This window comes from Mixophyes fleayi, chromosome 2 (assembly GCF_038048845.1).
Source record: "Mixophyes fleayi isolate aMixFle1 chromosome 2, aMixFle1.hap1, whole genome shotgun sequence".
NCBI lineage: Eukaryota > Metazoa > Chordata > Amphibia > Anura > Limnodynastidae > Mixophyes > Mixophyes fleayi.
The window spans coordinates 136,609,430-136,629,053 of record NC_134403.1 but is presented as its reverse complement, the minus strand read 5'-3'; the positions used below and the strand labels follow the sequence as shown (position 1 = coordinate 136,629,053).

The window sequence follows — 19,624 nt, the reverse complement described above, 5'->3', positions numbered from 1 at the left end:
GTACAGACTGCCTCTTTCTATGTGAATTCATCTATATAACTTCACTTAATCATATTTTTAAGTGATTACTCCTGAACATTTTTTAATTAACTTCCACAGGTATTTACCAGAGAGTGCATGAGTCATTATCTCAGAGTGTTCAACTTTCTTTGGCGAGCAAAGAGGATGGAATATATCCTAACAGACATTTGGAAAGGACATATGTGCAATGCAAAGTTATTGAAAAGCATGCCAGGTATGTTGTGGGGAAAGTACTAGTATGATTCTAAAGAGTAGTATTGTGCTCCCGCTGTGTCTGTTTCCTCTAAAGTCTAGTATAAAATTACTGCCAGACTAGTAGGCCTTTCTTTACACTGAAACCATGTGCTCTTTGTCAATTGATTTACTTTGTATAACATGGTTCTGCTTTTTAAGATTCTCTTCTGTCTCCCGATACAAAGTGGGGTGTAAAAACTGACATGAGGTGTTTCGCCTAAGGGGCTTTCATATTTTAAAAGGTGCTTTTTGTAGGATCCCTCAGGGCAACTCATAAATGATGCTGCAGGATCCACCCTTCAAGTAAAAGTAGGGTTGGAAATTGTAGGTAACATTGGCATGTGGCAATGGACTTAATGTGTATGTACAGTTGCCTCTCGTATGCAATTCAACAGTGCGTATGAGATTTATCCGGAATGGTTGGCAATCTTTTCAGAGCTGTTTTGCAAGCAGGATGCCTTCAATGTTTTCATGTAAAGAAGATTATTTATCTTTGCCCGGGCAAAAGCAAGGTTAGTGATTAGCTGATAATTACTCATACGAACTCATTGAAACGCCTATAGGAGGAGAAGGGGCAAGATTAATTTGGAATGTTTCTGGGACGATTAGGGAGGGACACCCATAAATTATTGAAAACATTGACTGTGTTCTATATGAAGTGTTTCTAATATTTCATTGTTTAATATGCGCATTAATAACCACCACCTCTCCCTTGGTTTCCCAAATTGTTTTGTGCCCTCACCATTTATTTGTTTGACAAAAACTAATTAAAAGAATTTTACAAAAATGTAACATTGATGAAGTAAAGCTTGGATTAGAATAATGAACCTGAATTTGTAGTGCCCTGGGTTTATGGGTAGCAAATATCCTAAATTTCAACGGGGATTAGAATAAACCATAAAATCATAAATGTATTTTTGATTCGGGGTTACATGAATCCTAGAGACAGCCAGCACATTGAGAAGATTGGGGTTTAGACACAGGACATTGCAATAGATACAGTATGAGTCAAACATCAGAATTTCTTACTGGTTAGCAAGACAATTAATATACCTTTTGCTGTGACCAGAGGATACTTGTAGGAGAAGCAAACTTTACCAGTACAAAAGAAATGTGGCATGAAATATGGGATTGGTAAAGGAGAAAGTTTACAGAAAAGACTTTAAAAAAAAGGTTTGTTTACCTAACTGAACATCTTCTACCTTCTATTTGATATAGGATCATACTTGCCAACTCTCCAGGAATGTCCGGGAGAGTCCCACATTTTATGAGAGTCTCACGGACTCCCGGGACAGTGTGGCAATCTCCCAGATCTGCCCACTTCACTAGGAAGTGCCCACTTCCTAGTGGTGGGCAGAATTAGGTCCCAAACGCCGCGATTCCCGGTGAATCGCAGTGTTTGGCCCTTTCCTCCCCCCGCTGTCAAATGCCACGTTTGCATCATTACGTCACGGGGGGCGGGTCCAAAATGACGCACATTTTGGAGGCCCCCCCCCATCACGCCCACCTCCCCCGCAGGCTCACGGAAACCAACATTTTAAAGTTAGTAAGTATGATCTATGTATGTCCTTCATATTCTTTCAATTTGGATTTTTTTTTTTATGCTAAAATAAACTCCCTCTATAAATCCCCACTGATGCTCACCCTCTGACTTTTATTGACCTGACGCTTTGAACAACATATGTATTTCCAAGTCATACATGGCACACACAGGATTCCAGCTTCCCAGCAAGTCCTCTGAGAAATTGTAGCACAAATGAAATAGTAATGTGTTGGGAATTGAGTGTCAGGGTTGGCATAGGACACAGGGATTTGTAGTTTTACACAGATTGTCATTGGGAATCTCATATGGCAACAGTGCTCTTACGAAGGTTCTAGGTGTTGTTATAGAGAAAGAAAGTAGTATATGGAGGCTAAAGTGCTTATTTCTATTAGTTTTGCAGGCGTAAAATAGACATGGTACAATTGAAAACTCCTCCATTCTTTGTGAAAAGAAATGGCTTCCCTTGTGGTTTGGAGCCCTCCAGATCTATTTCTGGTTTCCAGTGTTTTAGTTGTCAGAGTGCTTTGAAAAGTATGCCGGAAAATAAATTTGCTTATGTTTTATGGAGGTCATGGCAGGGAATTAACGTGGGCACAAAGTGAAAAGAGATTACAATTCTCTGCTCCTTTTCAGTAAGTTTTGAGCACAGTCAAATCCAATAAATGTCTAAATTGCCTAGGCAAAGCCTACAAATTGCTTAATTAAGAATAAACCCTTAAAGTGCTTTAAGTGCTATTAGAAAAATATAGAATCATGAACAGCTTTTTTGCTGCAATAAACTAGTTTTAATAAACTGGATAAGGCTCCAATTATTTTTATTATTGTAACAGTAATTAAAATGTTTATTTTTTATTGATATTTTCTTCTTCCTATTGGCATTGGTGTGTAACTCATTTTTAAACCCTGACGTGCTTGCAATGGATGTAGATTGTTGAATTTAACTAATACAGTGCTATACTTTTTAATTCAACACGGGAAACTTTTTTTGTTTTGTTTTTTTTATTAAACTGGTTGTATGGCTTTGTCATCCATATTTATTAATATGTTTACATGTAATAAAATGTTTGTCAATCAAATGTGTAGTTTGCTGTATTTTAACTTTTTTTTGCTGTATTTAGTTAGCTCTTCCATGTTTTTCTACACATGCTGTTCTCCTCTCTTACTTCACATAAGCAAATCTGGCAGAAAAATGTGACGTTCAGGGCAGGTAGCTGGCTGCTACTGCCCTGAGCTTTTCAATCAGCATAGGTGGAGCTAGCATCTGCATACCTTAGCTGTGCTCCTCATATTGTTGTAAAATCTAATTGCATGTCAGTTTTTGTACCCAAGTTCTGTTGAAGTGCATGCAGCAGCTTTTACAATTGTTCAGAGAGGTGAGAATTGAATGCCCGTCCCACTTAATGTAAGGAGGAACCGGCTGTACGATGTTGTTTAATACATTGTTCAGCCGTCGCCTCCTTAAATTACCACCTTAACAGCACCAAATCAGAGTGTCGCCCTTCAAAGTCACGTCATTCTTGGCTGCCGGGCTGTTCATTATTCGGAATTGTTTCACGTCAGGTTTTCAAGCCTCGGGGTTATTGCGTTGGGGTATTCTATGTCGGCGTGTACTTCGTCCTTATAATGACTTGACTGTCACCGAAACCATTGTATTTTTCCATAGATGCTTAAACTGTAAACCATTTACTGTTTATAATTCATATTTGTCTTGTTCATTTATATTGCAGAACTCTCTGGGGTGCTTCATCAGTGTCATGTCCTGGCTTCAGAAATGGTTCATTTCATTCATCAGATGCAGTATTACATCACATTTGAGGTACAGGTTCTGTTTTTGTTTGTGTTTTTTATTCATTTACTGGATTTATTGGTTACATTTTGTAAACCATTGTTACCTTTATTACCATTATTTATCCTGACCATAGTCAATTTGGTTTCCTTAGGTTCTAGAATGTTCTTGGGATGAGCTGTGGAATAAGGTGCTACAAGCGCAGGATTTGGATCACATCATTGCTGCCCATGACATCTTTCTGGATACAATAATTTCTCGGTGTCTACTAGATAGCGACTCGAGAGTAAGCGGTTTGGGGTGTTTGTTGTTTTTTTTTTTCATCTTTTAACTTATAGAATAGAGTGAATTATGTTACATATTCATTAATAGTAATTGAAATGCATGTGATGTTGTATTGAAGATTTGTTCTCAACTGCATCTTTTTTTTGTTTTCTGCACCTGATAGCTGATGAAAACTAAAATTAGACCAGATGGTCAAAAGCAACTATATTTTTATTAAAAACTATGCATTTATCATCATTATCATTTATTTATATAGCGCCCGCAAATTACGTAGAGCTTTACAATTGGGAACAAACATTAATAAAACAATACTGGGTAATACATACAGGCAGAGAGGTAAGAGAACCCTGCTCGCAAGCTTACATTTAGCAGTTTTCTAAAGCAAAATTGTTTTGTGTATACATGTGGTGTAAGTAGTATGACAATCTGACATGCTTACTCCTCATCCAGCTGAGTTACTGGAGAATGTGTCACTGTCAGAGCTAAGTCAAGCTGTTTTCCTGCTCTCACCTAAATGCTAAGATAAAGAACCATCATGGCACATCTATAGATTTTTCCTCTAAAACACCCTTCCTTGTTTTGAGAAGGATATCCTTGGCCTCTATACCACTTTCGCTGCAAGTTTTGCACAGAGACAAGGGTGTGCCTTACCTTATTGTTACTGGAATCACAGCAAAAGCCATTATTTGTTGAACCTCACAAGCAATGGAGTAAATTCACTATGTATAATTCAAACAGTGGTAGCATCTGTGGTCATAATTAACTTCACCCCAGGGGTTGATGCTTTGTTAGGGGGTAAATACTTTGACTGGACTTTTCATTAACGAAAATAAAAGTGATTTGTTGGGGTTTGTGAAATATGCTATGAGCTCAAGCTATTCTGCATGCTTATACCTCTGTTGTACTTTATAAGAATAATGTACAAAAAGATACTGATTGCAAAACAAGTAATGTTTAAAGTTCTGTTCCTTTTACATTTGTTTGTTTTTTTTGTTTTCCTCTAGGTTCTTCTAAATCAACTCCGTGCGGTATTTGACCAAATTATTGAGTTTCAAAATGCCCAGGAAACAATGTACAGGGCTGCTCTTGAGGAGTTACAGCGAAGATTACAATTTGAAGAAAGAAAAAAAGCAAGAGAATCTGAGGTATTTCAAGATCACGTTTCATAAATCTATAAAGCTTTCTCTTAAGCACTGCATTTCTAATAAATCAGTATTGGGGTTGCCTTTTTGTAATGCAGTTCTGGCTTTTCCTGGGATTCTTCCTGACTACTCTTGGGTAGCAGTGGCAGGGCCTGTGCAGGAGCTGATATCTTGGCACACTCCCGCTGTGGTTGTTGAATGGAGAGCTGAGAATATTATGCCGGCTCCTGCTTGTGAGGTCTGGATAGTATACCCGGCATTATAGTCAGGCATAGCACAGCCATACAAGTTAAGGCTCATGCGTGCAGCGCACACCTAACAAGCACAGCCCAAACAAAGCGGGACTGTGCGCACTAAGCCAGGAGCTGTGGTCCCAGGTGTTCCATTGCATGGCAGTGTTTAACGCTGGCGTGGGCACACAGGTGGCTGCTCAGATCAGACTACATGATGCATGAAGGTTTCAGCTGCAAATCCATCATACAACCGCTTTGTTAAAGCTGATGTTTCTACTAGCTGATGTTTGCACAACTAAGTACTGTGACAAATGGAAGGCCTTCAACTGCCCAGATGGACAGGAGCCCATCCTCTAAAAACTGAAGAACACCCCTCGGTAAGACCCCAGTAGGGGTGTTTTATACAGTTTTTATTTTAGTATAGTTTTAGGGGTTTTTTTCAGGTTTTTTAAACAGTACCTATGTGGAGCCTGTGCAAGGATAATCCATTATCAAATGAGAAGTTTTTGTGTACAATATGTGCCCCTACGAAAGTGGAGGAGTGTCAAACTTCAGAACAATTTAAAAAAAAAACATTTTTTTATCCTCATCAATAAAGTCCGTGTAAGAAACTTTGACTTGGGGAAAAAAGGGACAAAAAGGGATAGAACCCAATTTGATAAGGATATGGAGGATGTGTGTCCTGGGCCTTCTAATTATGGCTCAGTTAGCTCTCTTAATAGAGTTGAAATATATGTCAAATAGTGATTTAAGAGAAATTAAAGGTTCAAGGTTATTTAACCTAGATACAGTCAAGTCTGTCCTCAAGCACATAAAAAAAAAATATCTCTGTATATGATTGGTACGCCTATCCATGTTCCCCCCGCAAGATGCTTTCTTTCAAGACCCTCAAGTGAATACCAGAGTTTTTTTATACTCCTAAAGTTTTAAAGAATCTAGTATATAACATATAAAAATGTTGTAATAAAAAGTCTAAACCATATGTATCCCTTTCAAGATGAGGTTTTTTTATGAATAGAGTCTGGTGCCTAAAATTGATTCACCTATGGCAAGCCTGTCATCAAGAATCTCAATTCCATTAGCTGGTGGTGGGCCACTAAAAGATCCTATGGACAGGAAGATGGACAGCCGTTTTAAAAAGTTACATATTTCTTCAAGTGTTGCACTTAATGCTGGAATAGCAGTAGCCTCATTATTTAGAGTACTTGGATTGGGCTAGTACATACGGTAATTAAAGAAAAGTCCAGTAAACAATATATTGAATGTGTAGGAATCATGTATATAAAGAAAAAGAAACCCACAAAAAACAAAAACATTGATTTCATTTGTGAAGCCTTGCTGGATTCACAACTTAAGCAGTAGTGGCAACAAGGGCTCTTTTGCTACATCCGTGGACTGCAGATCTGCAATCAAAAAATCGTCTGGCTATGCTTCCATTAGAAGACATATTTCTTTTATGGTGTATTTAACGGCTGGAGGTAGGTCAAATTGTCTGCCTCAAGATAAAAGTGGAAGACTTTCCTGATTGTTTCTCTACACAGCAGTTTAAGGAAGCTTGCAGTCCTTTCAGCCCTTTAGAATGAGAAGAGGCAGGCAAGGACAGCAAAAAAACACAATGGCTTTGTCTGCATCCACCTTCTATTTGGTCCTGTAGAGGGCAGAATTGCATAGTTTGTAGAAATTTGGAAACTTACCACGTGGGGTCAGTGGGTACAAGAAGTATTCCACAACGACTATTGTATAGGGTTTGATCACCAGCCCCCAGAGATCAATTTCATCATGCGTAGAAATCCATCTTCCTTCCTGCAGTTACATGCCTTACAAAAAAGCCTTCAAAACCTGTTGAAAACTAAAGTCATTGTTCCAATTCCTTCAATTCAAGAAGGCACAGGGTTTTATTCAAAACTATTCCTGGTTCCAAAATCATTTAGTCCAAAACAGTTCTGAAAGCTCATAAAGGTTCTCAATCAATTTGTGCATGCAAAACATTTTCATATGAAGTCAGTCCGTTCCATTGTCCATGCCATAGGGAAATGAGATATTTTAACATCAATAGATCTGCAGGATGTACATTTCCACATTCCTATTACAATTCAGCATCATGAATTTCTTAGATTCTTTAACAAGTGTTCTCGCTTCCAGTTAACCTGCCTTTCATTTGGTCTTTCCATATCTCCAAGAACCATCACCAAACTGTTGGCAGTCCTTACTGCTGCTCTCAGAAAGCATGGCAAAACCCTGTGACTTTATCTAAATGACATGCTGGTCATAGAAAAATCAAAACATGTTGCATTTAGTGTGACCTCTCAAGTGATCCCTTTTTCTACAGCAAGATGGTGAGGTGATAAACATCACAAAGACTCATCTTGTGTCCTCGCAACAACTCCAGTTCCTGGGAGTCCAAATGCATACTTTGTCTTTCACAGTATTGCTATCACAGGAAAGATTTGTCAGTGTTTAATCCCACCAGTTAGGTATAATATTTTTTAGTGCCTTTCAAGGATCAAAAGGTAGTCGTTCAACTGGTGGTAATATCCATGATTTAAAAAGTCAAGGTATGACCTTTTCAGAATCAAAATAAATAAGTGTTTCAAAAGATTCAAGTTCCAAAGATTTGGAAGCTCATCAGCATAAGACATATTACAGGGCATGTGGCTAAAATGGAAAGACATTTCCAAGCAAATGTTTGAGGAATGAGAGCAGTCTGGCATACAATTCAGCACTTTCAGTCCTACAGCACAGATATCCAAAAATATTTTCCGACACTACAACAGTAGTTGCATTCATAAATAAGCAAGGGGGCACCAAAAGCACAACAATCATGTCAGAAGTGACATCTCCTATGTCTTGGGGAGAAAGCAATGTGAAATCTCGTAGCTCTTTATTTAACAGGCAAAAACAATGTCATAGCAGATTATCTTGTCAGATTTCCATTCTACCCAGGAGAATGAGCCTTACTCAAAGAAGTTATTTACCTGCTAGTTCAGAAATTTGTTTCCCCTTACATAGATCTCATGACAAGAGTCCAGAATGCCAAGGTATTCCAGTTTCATTTCTGCCACAGGGACAACAAGGAGTAAATGTCATATCTGTACCATGGAATGTCAAACTGGGATATGTGTTCTCTCCTTTTCTTAGTATTGCTGGTATTCTGAGGAAAATCAACAAAGAGGCAGTGGAGGTAGTAGCAATCCTCCCATTTTGGCCTCGTTGTCCTTGATTTGCAGTGGATTGGAGGATGCTTCGAGAACATCCTTGGCCTCTATCATACATGCTAGATTCTTTTACACCTGGGACCTGTTCTTCACCCAAATACAGATTCCCTCTTTGATGGCTTAGAGAGTAAGAGGTCACTTTTAAGACACGCAAGTGTCTATGATAAAGTTTTTTATGTATTGATTCAAGCAATAAAGTGTAATTCTATCATTTTATTACAGACTCTTGAAAATATCTATTCTGTGGTCTAAAAAAAATAAAAGAATCCCATGCCTTCTGATATCCCAAATATTTTAGAATTTGTTAAGATTGGTTTTGTTAAGGGATTGGTTCTCTCTACACTTAAAGTTCAAACATCTGCACTCCGGATTATTCTTGATACCAAGTTATCAGCTCAACTATTTTTCAATTTTTTCAAACAGTTCAAAGATTATGATTTAGGATCAAACCTTTTATAGCACCTTGGGATCTCAATATTTTGGATGCCTTACATTCAATTCCATTTGAACCATTGCAAGATATTCCTCTTGAATGGCTCACCCTCAAAGTATTATTTCTAGTAGCAATCATATCTTCTCATAGAGTAGGTTATCTACATACCTTGTGGGGTGAAGAGCTTTTCTTAAATATCTAAAATAGTGTTAAGTACCAATCCTGCTTATTTATGTTTCTTGTTTTCATAGTAATAAAGAGTATATAATACTACCATCTCTCTGTTCACAACCTGCTAGTGAGAAAGAAGAACAGTTACATACTCTAGTTGTGTCAGAGCTATATCTACCTACGTTTCCAGAACAAACCGTTTTAGTAAGGCAGCAACTTTTCATTCTACGTGGAGTTCCCTGCAATAAATGTCCTCCATCATAACCTACTTTAGCAAGGTGGAACAAAGATCCACCAGTCTATAAGGGGAACGGATGTGAGGTGACTGAAGTTTTAAAGTCACTCTCGACAAGGGCTTTGACTAACTGTTGGGCACACAAGGCTCAGACCTCAGCAATCTAGTCCATTATATTTTAGATGTCTCATCTGCTGCTTTCCTTTCCTTGAAGTACTCCATGGCAACCCTATGTTCCCATCCATGTTCTAGTTCTATATTTTATATTTTCGTAGGACAGCTTGGGAAGTAACTGGTATGGAGGCTGAGTCACCTTATATACCCTCCAGGTGTGTTTAATATTTCCTGCCTACACTCAGCCGAGCAGGAAGTTAACCCATTGTAAGTGCTAACATGGAGTACTTTAAGGAAAAGAAATGAACGGTCAGTATAATTATCCAATTTCTCCTAGCATAACCACGTGTCTGCAATTGTTTTCACAGCCGTGTTTCTCTAGAATTGCCGCCTTTTGTTTTATAAAATTAAACTCTCCTTTCAGGTGGAGAATGTATTTGGAAATCAAATATATAGTATATCTTTAACCATTTAAGAAATCTATTTGTTATATCTGTAGGGAGAGTGGGGAGTTACAGCTGCAGAAGAAGAGGAAGAGAATAAAAGGGTTTTGGATTTTCAAGAATCAATACCAAAAATGCGTTCTCAACTTCGAATTCTCACTCATTTCTACCAGGTAAAAAATTCCTTAAATAGTATGTGAAACTGAAAAGCACATACAGCAACACAATTTCTGTATTTATCATACCATTGTTAACATAAAACTCATCATAGACAAAATCAGATGGTGGTCCCTTTGATAAAGTAGACAATTTTATATTTCTTGTGTATCTTCACAGTGTTTTAAAGGCTGGATATTGAAACTTGATTGTGTAAAATGTATAGGTCAAAGTATTGTAGAACTGTCCTTGAATGTATTGAATTAGGACTTTAAATGGACCACAGACCTCCTTTTAAGGCATTAGGCACATGTCATGAAACTCTGGATAATATTGTCCTCCAAAATGTTAGTATTGTTATGATTCCTTTGCATTATGTCTGCAAAATATGTAAAGTTAATTTCTCCATCATCCACTCTGGGAGACACTGCTACCATGTGGTTGTCTGAGGGTGCTTGGAGTTGGCACTTAAATAGTTAATAACTAAACTTGCTGCTGACTCCTCCCCTCTGCAGCCCCATATTCCTCAGTTTTTGGCTTGGGGGAGAACCCGAGTAGAAGGTGTAGGAGCGGGAGATATTTCCGAGTGGGCAGTGATACAGGACTCAATGCAGTGTGGCAGCCTGCGTTGATGAAGGCTCTTCCCTGGGCGTGTGATCCATCGGACAGCGGGCAGTGAGTGTGAGACTCTCCAGCGGGCAGTGGTATGCTCCGAAGCCAGAGATATTCGCACATTTTCCTCTCAAAGTGTGGAACTTCAGGGAGTTCTACTGCTGCTGGCTTCTCCTCTCAATTCCTCCTAGTATCGGCTAAATACCCCATAGGGGATATATTGACATTATTTTGTCTGTCTCAAGAGCTTCTGTTCAGTCTCTGCATTGTGGATATTTATACCAGACTCTGTAGTGAGGTCTGGTATTAGTGTTATTCCCATTTGATGTTTTGGGGGTGGTTAACCTGAGTCAAAACTAGTATTTAAGACTATTATCTCTGTGCGTTTGACTGAAATAAGTTTATTTTATAGGACTGTATTTCTTTTTTATTTCAAAAAAAAAAAAAAGAGGTATTGGAGGAATTTGTATTTACAATGTCTGATAAGGGGAAGAGTGTCCACGCTAAGTTTTATTCCTGCTTACATATTCCGGTGGGACAGCTGGACCAGTGGGCTGTATGTGCGCAGTGTGAAGCGGGGGACCAGGGTGTGGCCCTTCTGGCATGGTGGACGAGTCGGTGTGGTTTTCCTTTTTGGCACAGTCTGTCTCTATGCTCACCCAGCTTATCAATCGACAGGCAGGAGCTAATACTGCTTCTATTAGTTTAAATACTGGCGCTTCTTCGGCTGCTTCTGTGGAGGTGGTCAGTTTCGGGACTTTAGATTGTTCAGGAGGTGACGTACCACAGGCCCTCCCTTTTCCATCTCAAGTTTCTCAGCCTGAACCTGCATGCTCATCCGCTTTGGTAAAGCATTTGAACCGTCTAAACAGGTATTTAGACTGCTTGGCACATTTGGCGCCTAAGGCCAAATGTTCTCGCTTTTCTCATCCTTTGTTACTTTCAGACTCTGAAGATTCATCTGGAGTGGAAGGCGAATAAATGCAGTTGACCTCAAACTGTGTGTTTTCCGGCATCTGCGGTGCTTGCAGAGATTGCTGAATCTGCCTGGAAGCAGCCGGATAAGACGTTTTCGGTTCCTCGAAGGTATGAGACACTTTATTCCCTGCAGGAACAGGATGTAATTCGTTAGGAACAGTTACCCAGAGTGGATACTCTGGCTGCCAGTTTGGCCTGATATACTAGTCTGCAAGTTCCAGGGGCAGCGGTTCTTCAAGATTCTACGGATTGTAGGAAGGAGGGGTTTCTGAAGAACATCTTCCTTGCCGCCGGCACAGCTTTTAGACCCTTGTTCTCATCCGCATGGGTAGCCAGAGCAATGGAGTCTTGGGCTAACCAATTAGCGGCGGGTCTGCAGGATTCGGAGTTACTTCTCTTGGCTCTTCACTTAAAGGAAGCTAATGGCTATCTTTATGAGTTGGCCAGAATGCGGTTTCCATTTCTTCTTTGGTGTCTGCTTCGGCAGTGGCAGCTAGGAGAACGCTTTGGCTTAGTTACTGGGATGCCAACGTGGAATCCAAAAGATCCTTAGAGACTTCACCTTTTTCAGGTTGTCATCTTTGGTCCAGAATTGGATAATATGATCAGTCAGACTGCCAGAGGTAAGAGCACTTTCATGCCTGTGAGCTCTCCTAAACCTAGGATTCCTCTGTGGTTCCTTTCGGCAGTCCTTTCGCGGTGGTAGTCATCATTAAAGATATGGAAAAGCCAATATACTTTTAAACGAACTGACAATAACGATCGGTAGAAGGGCAGTAATAATAAAAAGACTACTTGCTATATAACCGAAAAACACTTTTTCCGAACGTTTAAATGAGTGCCCAGTGTAATATCCGAATGGGCTAAAGAGCTACACTAGGAAATTACGTCATTTAACATAGACAGACTGAAAATGTCTTTTTTAAAGCGGCAATACTCAGATCCCACATCTGTATGCCATTATACATGGCGTGGGGTCCTGCTATTGCTGCTTTAAAACCGGCATTTTCAGTCTGTCTAGGGTAAATGATGTAATTTCCTAGTGTAGCTCTTCAGCCCATTCGGATATTACACTGGGCGCTTATTTAAACCTTTGGAAAAAGTGCTTTCGGTTACACAGCAAGTAGTTTATTTTTATTATCGCCCTTCTACCAATTGTTGTTGTCCCTTCGTTTAAAAGTATGTTTGCTTTCCCATAGCCGTTAACCCGTACCCCATCCGTCCTTTTGTGGTATCACGGCCTCAAGGGGACAGTCTTCAATTGGAGGCAGACCGCTTTCCCCCGGGACAATCTCAGAAGGGAAGAGATTCCTATTCTAAGAGACGTCCATCTACCAAAACCTCTGACAAGACACCCGCATGAAGGGATTCCCCGTCTCCCCGTGGCTGCAGGGGTGGGGTTTGCCTACAGTTATTCAAAGATCAGTGGGCGGCGTCCACCAGGGATGTTTGGTTCTTGGGAATAATATCCAGTGATTATTACATAGACATCATCGGACCTGCTCCTCAACGATTCTTCCTGGCTCAATTGCCTCGCGACTGGATCAAGAGTAGGGCGTTGCTTCAGTCACTCGCCTCCCTCCTTTCTGCTGGTGTCATTTCCCAGGGTCCGGACGATCAGAAAGGCAGGGTTATTTACTCGAACATGTTTTTAGTTCCCAAACAGGACGGTTTGTTTCGGCCGATTCTGAACCTCAAAAGTCTCAACCTTCAGCTTTTGGGTGACCAAATTTTGTATGGAATCGGTTCGCTCAGTGATCAATGGGTTGGAACCCCTGGAGTTTCCAGCGTCTATAGAAATCTGGGATGCTGTACCTATTTAGGAGGAACATCAGTCCCTGCTCCGATTCACCGTAAGGAGTTCTTATTTTCAATTTCGTCACTTCCTTTCGGTATTTCCACTGAACCCAGGGTATTTACGAAGATTATGGCAGTTATGGCTGCAGGTTTACAGGCCCAGGGAGTAAATGTAGTTCCATACCTGGGCGTGGAAATTTACTCATCAAGGCTTCGGTTTCTAGAACAGCACGGGTGGATAATCAATTATCCAATGGATGGTGTTCTTGGGACTTTTGATGGACACGGTTTTTCAAAGAGTTTTTCTTCCGGAGCAGAAAGTTCTCTCTGTTCATAATTCTGTTAAGCTACTCCTGAATCATCGTGTCCTTCCATGAGGTTGGGCATGCGGGTTCTGGGGTTGATGGTCACTGCATTCAAGACCCTTCCACTCGTGTTTTCCAGTGAGATCTTTTCAGTCAGGGATCTCCTCTCCATCTGGAGTCCCAACGGATTCACCTCTCCAGAAGGACTCGCAAGTCCTTGGGTTGGTGATTCGCCCAGGACCATATAACGGTGCGCAGGTCATTTGCCCCGTGGGACTGGATCCCAGTGATGATGGATGCCAGTCTGCGGGGCTGGGGAGCGGTGGTTCTCCATCTCCGCCTTCAGGGGCTCTGGAGCGACAAGGAGAATCTCCTACCGATTTAACATTCTCGAATTACGAGCAATGTTGCTAGCTCTACAGGGAGCACAATCTTTTCTTCAAGGAAAGCCAGTTTACCTACAGTCCGACAATTCCTTGGTGTTGGAGTATGTAAATCGTCAGGGAGGAACAAGAAGCGGAGGAGCCATGTAGGTGACGAAACAGATTCTATCATTGGTGGAGACCTGATTTCCAGTGATATCCGCAGTTTTCAATCCAGTAGTAGACAACTGGGAAGCGGATTATCTAAGCCAGGCCTGTCCGACCTGTGGTCCTCCAGATGTTGTGAAACTACAAGTCCCAGCATGCCCTTTCATCTATCAACTGTTTGTCTACTGGCAAAGCATGCTGGGGCTTGTAGTTTCACAACACCTGGAGGGCCGCAGGTTGGACAAGCCTGATCTAAGCAGACAAACAATCCTCCCAGGAGAATGGTCTCTGCACCCGCAGGTTTTTCAACAACTGGTCCAGAGATTGGGTCTTCCAGATCTGGATTTGATGGCATCCAGACAGAACCATCAGGTGCAGAATTTTATCGCAAGGACCGGAGATCCTATGGCGTCTGCGGTAAATGTGATGTCCATGAAGTGGAATTTCCGGCTAGGATATCATTTTTCCTCCAATTGCGATGATTTCGGAGGTGCTTCGGAGTAAGGATGGGGTGTCCTCCGGTAATTCTAGTGGCACCATATTGGCCCAGGCGTGTTTGGTTCGCAAACATCTTGCCTACGGCGTAAGAACCAGGTTGGACCCTTCCGCTTAGACCCGACCTTCTTATTCAACAACCCTTTCATCATACGGACTTGCCTCGATTGGGTTTAATGGCATGGCTGTTGAGCTCAACCTCTAGAGATCCAGGGGCTTCTCCCCCAGGGTATTGGAGACCCTGATGAGGGCTTGTAAGCCGGTATCAGCCAAGATATACCACAGGGTGTGGAAGATTTATGTACAATGTTATGAAAGGAAGTGTTATAACCCTGCATCTTCCAGCTTGGCTCGCTTTCTAGCTTTTCTTCAGGATGGGTTGGAAACAGGCACTTTCTATTTTCTTACAGCGCAGATTGGCTTCCCTGCCTGATGTTCGTACTTTTCTTCAGGGGGTGCTGCATGTTCATCCTCCCCATGTTCCTCCATTGGCTCTGTGGAATTTGAACCTGATCCTGGATGTCCTTTAGCGGCCTCCAGTTGAACCTCTGGAATCGGCTCATCTCATATTTTTAACGTGGAAGGTGGTATTTTTGTTGGCCATTGCTTCTGCCGCAAGAGTTTCAGAACTAGGGGTCTTGTCCTGTAAAGTTCCTTATTTGATGATTCATGAGGTCAGGACCGTGCCTTCCTTTTTACCAAAGGTGGTCTCAGGTTTCCATATAAACCAGGAGATAGTGGTTCCGGCCTTTCAGGAAGAAGTGTCTCCTTCTGGGCTTTCTTCTTCTCTGGGTCTGGATATTGTCAGAGCCTTGAAGGTTTGTGTGGAAAGGACTTCTGCCTGTTGGAGGACTGACCCTCTTTTTGTGCTTTATGAATCCTTTGAGAGGGTGGCCAGCCACCAAGCACACTATTTCTCGTTTGATTAGGTCTATGATTAAGCATGTATATGTGAGTTCGGATCGGGATGTGCCTCGTGTTCTGACGGCGCACTTTACCCGTGCAGTGGGGGCATCCTGGGCTGCTCGTGACGGGGCTTCTGCGGATCAACTATGTAGGGCAGCTACCTGGTCCTCTGTCCATACCTTTTATTCGGTTTTACCAGTTCAACATTTTTGCGTTTTCAGACACCAGTTTTGGCCACATTGTTTTACAGGCTAGTAGACCAGGGCATTCCCTCCCAAAGGGGGCTACTTTAGAAGGTCCCCATGATAGCAGTATCCCTCAGAGTGGATGCTGGAGAAAAGAGGATTTTTGTACTTGCGTTAAATCTTTCATCAATTCCATCTGGGGGACACTGTGTTCCCTCCTTTTGCTGTTCTACTGTTTGGTTTGATTTGTGCCCTTTTTCTTGGTACTTTAGTATTACTTAGGAATATGGGGTTGCAGAGGGGAGGAGGCAGCAGCAAGTTTAGTTATTAACTATAAGTGCCAACTCCAATCGCCCTCAGACAACCCCATAGTAGCGGTGTCCCCCAGAGGGAATCGGAGAATGAGATTTAACGAGAGTACAAAATTCCTCTTGTTTGTACTCCTTATGTATGTAAATTTGGTCACTTGAAGGCTATGGAAAGAATTATTGTTACACATGAACGCAATATATATATATTTTTTTCTCCTTAAAAACCCTATATGTTGTAAAAACTCCTTGGAAAAACAAATGAAATGTTGCAAAAAAAAATAGAGGGCAAATTGTGTTAAAGAAATTGTGTTGCATATGTTACCATTCATATTCATCTTGTAAGAGAGAGTCAATCCATAACCAAAAATAAAACATTAAAAAATATACATAAACAGAATTTACTCTCAAGGCTGGGTACACACTGCTACAGGTTTTTCAGCCGATTATCGGTCAAACACCCATAAACCGACCATTCGGCCCGATATCGCAGTAGTTTGTACACTTACACCAATGGCCGTTAGTCGCTTCAAAGCACCGATAGTCTGTTCATGTGGTTGGTCGGCACAACTAATAGTCTCCTTCCAATCACCTTCCGATCCTACAGTTTGTATGCACTCATAATCACAATCTTCATGGAGTTTACAGTCATGATCTTTTCAGCTTATGCTGGTAATGAACATCAGCTGCTATCGGTGAATAAATATAGAGTGCTGTGGGTGGAATAATTCATCTGTTCGTTCTGTGACTGAATATTTTGTTTTGAGTCACAGAAGGTAACAAAATTTATAATGACATTGTGTACCTAGCTTAATAAACACTGTCCTATTTACTCATGTAGAATTGGAAAGTCACAAGATAGAGGTGAGCATGATATCAAGATAACTTTAGTGAAAATTACAGCTCAAAGGATGGAGTAGGTTATTTCACTCACTAAGGCTTGGTGCACACTAAAGAAATTTTCTCCCAATATGTTATCCAACGACTGAATAATAATAAAAATAAAAAAAAAAATGTCCCGTTCAGCATGTCGAGTCGTGTGCACACTATACACGGTTTACAAGATTTACTTTCAGATCTGTGGTCTTCAGCTGTCATAACCATCAGCTGAAAAGATCATAACTCTGTAATCTCTATGGAGATCCTGATTGTGAGTGCATACACACTGCAGAAGTGGAACAACATTGTTCCTTTGCTGAACAAGATTTTTGAGTCTGTTTGAGAAGCTTGGTGAACAATTTCATGTGTCTTGGGACTATAATTGTTCATTGTTCCAGAGTACACACTACTGTGATACCGGGCTGATCAGTCATTTATCGTCCAATTGACCTGATAGTCTGCTGAAAACACTGTAGTGTGTACCTAACCTAAAGTCATGCTTCTGGCCTTAACCATACTTCAGTAAAAATGATTGCATTTAGGGACCAATGACAGTGTTGGTAAAGCTTGTGTAATGATAGCAAAAATGCTGGACTGCAATAGAACACATCAAGTGGATCTCCGGTAGCTGGCTTGTTAATTGGCAACCAGTTATCAATTTCATGATAAGGTGACAATGTAAATGGCCTTAATACACAAAGTTTGCCACATACTAATGATAACTGATGGGCCACATGTAAGTCTGTGTACCTTGTCTACAATTTAGAAGGTCAGACTTGCAGTGTCAGGGGTCCAGGCTATCACTCCTCTTTTAAGGTTGTGAGCAAGGCATTGGTTATCCTGGAAGCTTTTCTCTGCTGTGAAAGCCTCTGCCAAAGGACTTATTCTAGCTTAGGGCTGGCTTCCTTCCTTACTGCTTAATATGGTAATGCTTTGAATATTTATGTAATGCTTTCAGTATTCGTCAATGTTACCCTAAAGCTGAAAAAGAGGCTATTCAACAGGGCGAGAAACCCTTCCCATAGAACAGAGACTTGTTGACCCTATTGTTTAGGTTTTGTTTTTTTAATTGTTTAGTAGGTATTCTGTCCTAATACATGTCTGTTATTTCTTTTAATTTTAAGTCAAATTTGCAATTATTTCCTTAGGGTATTGTTCAACAATTTTTGGTTTTGCTAACAACAAGCACGGATGAAAGCCTGAGGTTTTTGAGCTTTAGGCTGGACTTCAATGAACATTATAAAGCAAGGGAGCCACGGCTTCGTATGTCACTGGGCACCAGAGGAAGACGCAGCTTACATGTCTGAGGAAAGTGGAACTTGATCAAAGTAGATGTTACACATTTTTATAAAACTATGTTAGACTCCTGCTGGCTAAATCAACGTATTCTCTTCAGTGTAAGATGCATCACATAAAAGTTATTCAGAATTAATCTTATATTGAGTAAAGTACAACCATATTAGGAGTGGTGTTGTTGCGATCTATGTACACGTTGACAAAAAGTTCTTGATGGCCAGCAGTAGCAACTGACTACAAGAAAACTCTGCACTCTTGAAATTAAGCACTTGCAGTTTAAGAACATTTCCATGGTACATCTTTTTGTCCGGCGCTAAAAACAAAAATAGGCTATATTTAATGGTTAATCGTCCCCTTTAATAAAACAAGCAAACCAAATAATGTGCAGTGCTTTACTTCTATTTATTCAGATTGTCTTTAGCATTTCATTGTATGTATACAGCAGAGTGGAAGCTAATATCATGCTTCTTTTTTTATACATCGTAGTCAATTTATGAAGAGACTAAGCGGACTTGTTTACACTGTAAATTTCAGTACTAAATATTTTTATGAAAGTGCATTTGCTTGTGGTTTTTATTTTTGTGTTTAAAATTTGTTTTTTTTATTTATTTGCTTAAACCCTCTTCCCCAAACAAATACTATTTTCTTTTTGGTGTTGCAAAGTATAAACACATTACATGCTTGTTTCTTGCTTGCTTTTTTTTGCTTTGTGTAACAATCTTTTTATAAGTTAATATCAAACAAAAAATACACTATACGGCAATTATGAAGAAATGTAGAATGTCCATTCTCTCCTAGATTATGTAAATAAATTCCTAGTGTTGTCTTGGGAGAGGGTACACTCAATTAAGTCTGTATTGACCTCTGTCTATTTTTCCACTGTAAATATTTATATATTGCTGTCTTAGCTTTATTCCCCTTTGTAATATGTAAAGCTCACATCATTAAAGACTGTTTTACTATATCACAAAAATCTTCGCTAAATAAAAAACAATCCTCTTTTGTTTGAAATATATATTCTTGTGGGTTAGAAATGCAATGTTCTAAATAACCATGACAGCCAAGGTGATATTTGTGCCTTGAACTTTATTGCATACATTGAATGCTTCTCTATCATATGAAACATTATTTGCAGTGTTTAGATGTTTTCCAATAAAAAACACAATGCTTCAATATGAATGAATGAATAGTATTGTTGCATATGTAATTGAATGTATACCAACAATACTTAAATTCAAGAGTCATGAGGAAGCATTAGATCTATACCTAAATCTAGGCTAAAACCCTACCAGATATATCATGTCTAATATTATATTCACCAA

The 19,624-nt window shown here is 40.2% G+C and overlaps 1 protein-coding gene across 1 annotated transcript in view; it reads left to right on the top strand.

The window, feature by feature from the left end:
- The window catches only part of TUBGCP3 (tubulin gamma complex component 3), a 90,855-nt gene extending 71,542 nt beyond the window's left edge, over positions 1–19,313 (top strand). The window contains exons 17-22 of the mRNA XM_075200022.1: positions 100–235; positions 3,526–3,614; positions 3,739–3,870; positions 4,874–5,014; positions 9,912–10,028; positions 18,155–19,313. Of these exons, the coding sequence (XP_075056123.1) occupies positions 100–235; positions 3,526–3,614; positions 3,739–3,870; positions 4,874–5,014; positions 9,912–10,028; positions 18,155–18,313 (774 nt within the window). The 3' untranslated portion in view covers positions 18,314–19,313. The remainder of the gene's footprint in view (positions 1–99; positions 236–3,525; positions 3,615–3,738; positions 3,871–4,873; positions 5,015–9,911; positions 10,029–18,154) is intronic.
- Positions 19,314–19,624: the final 311 nt, after the last annotated feature.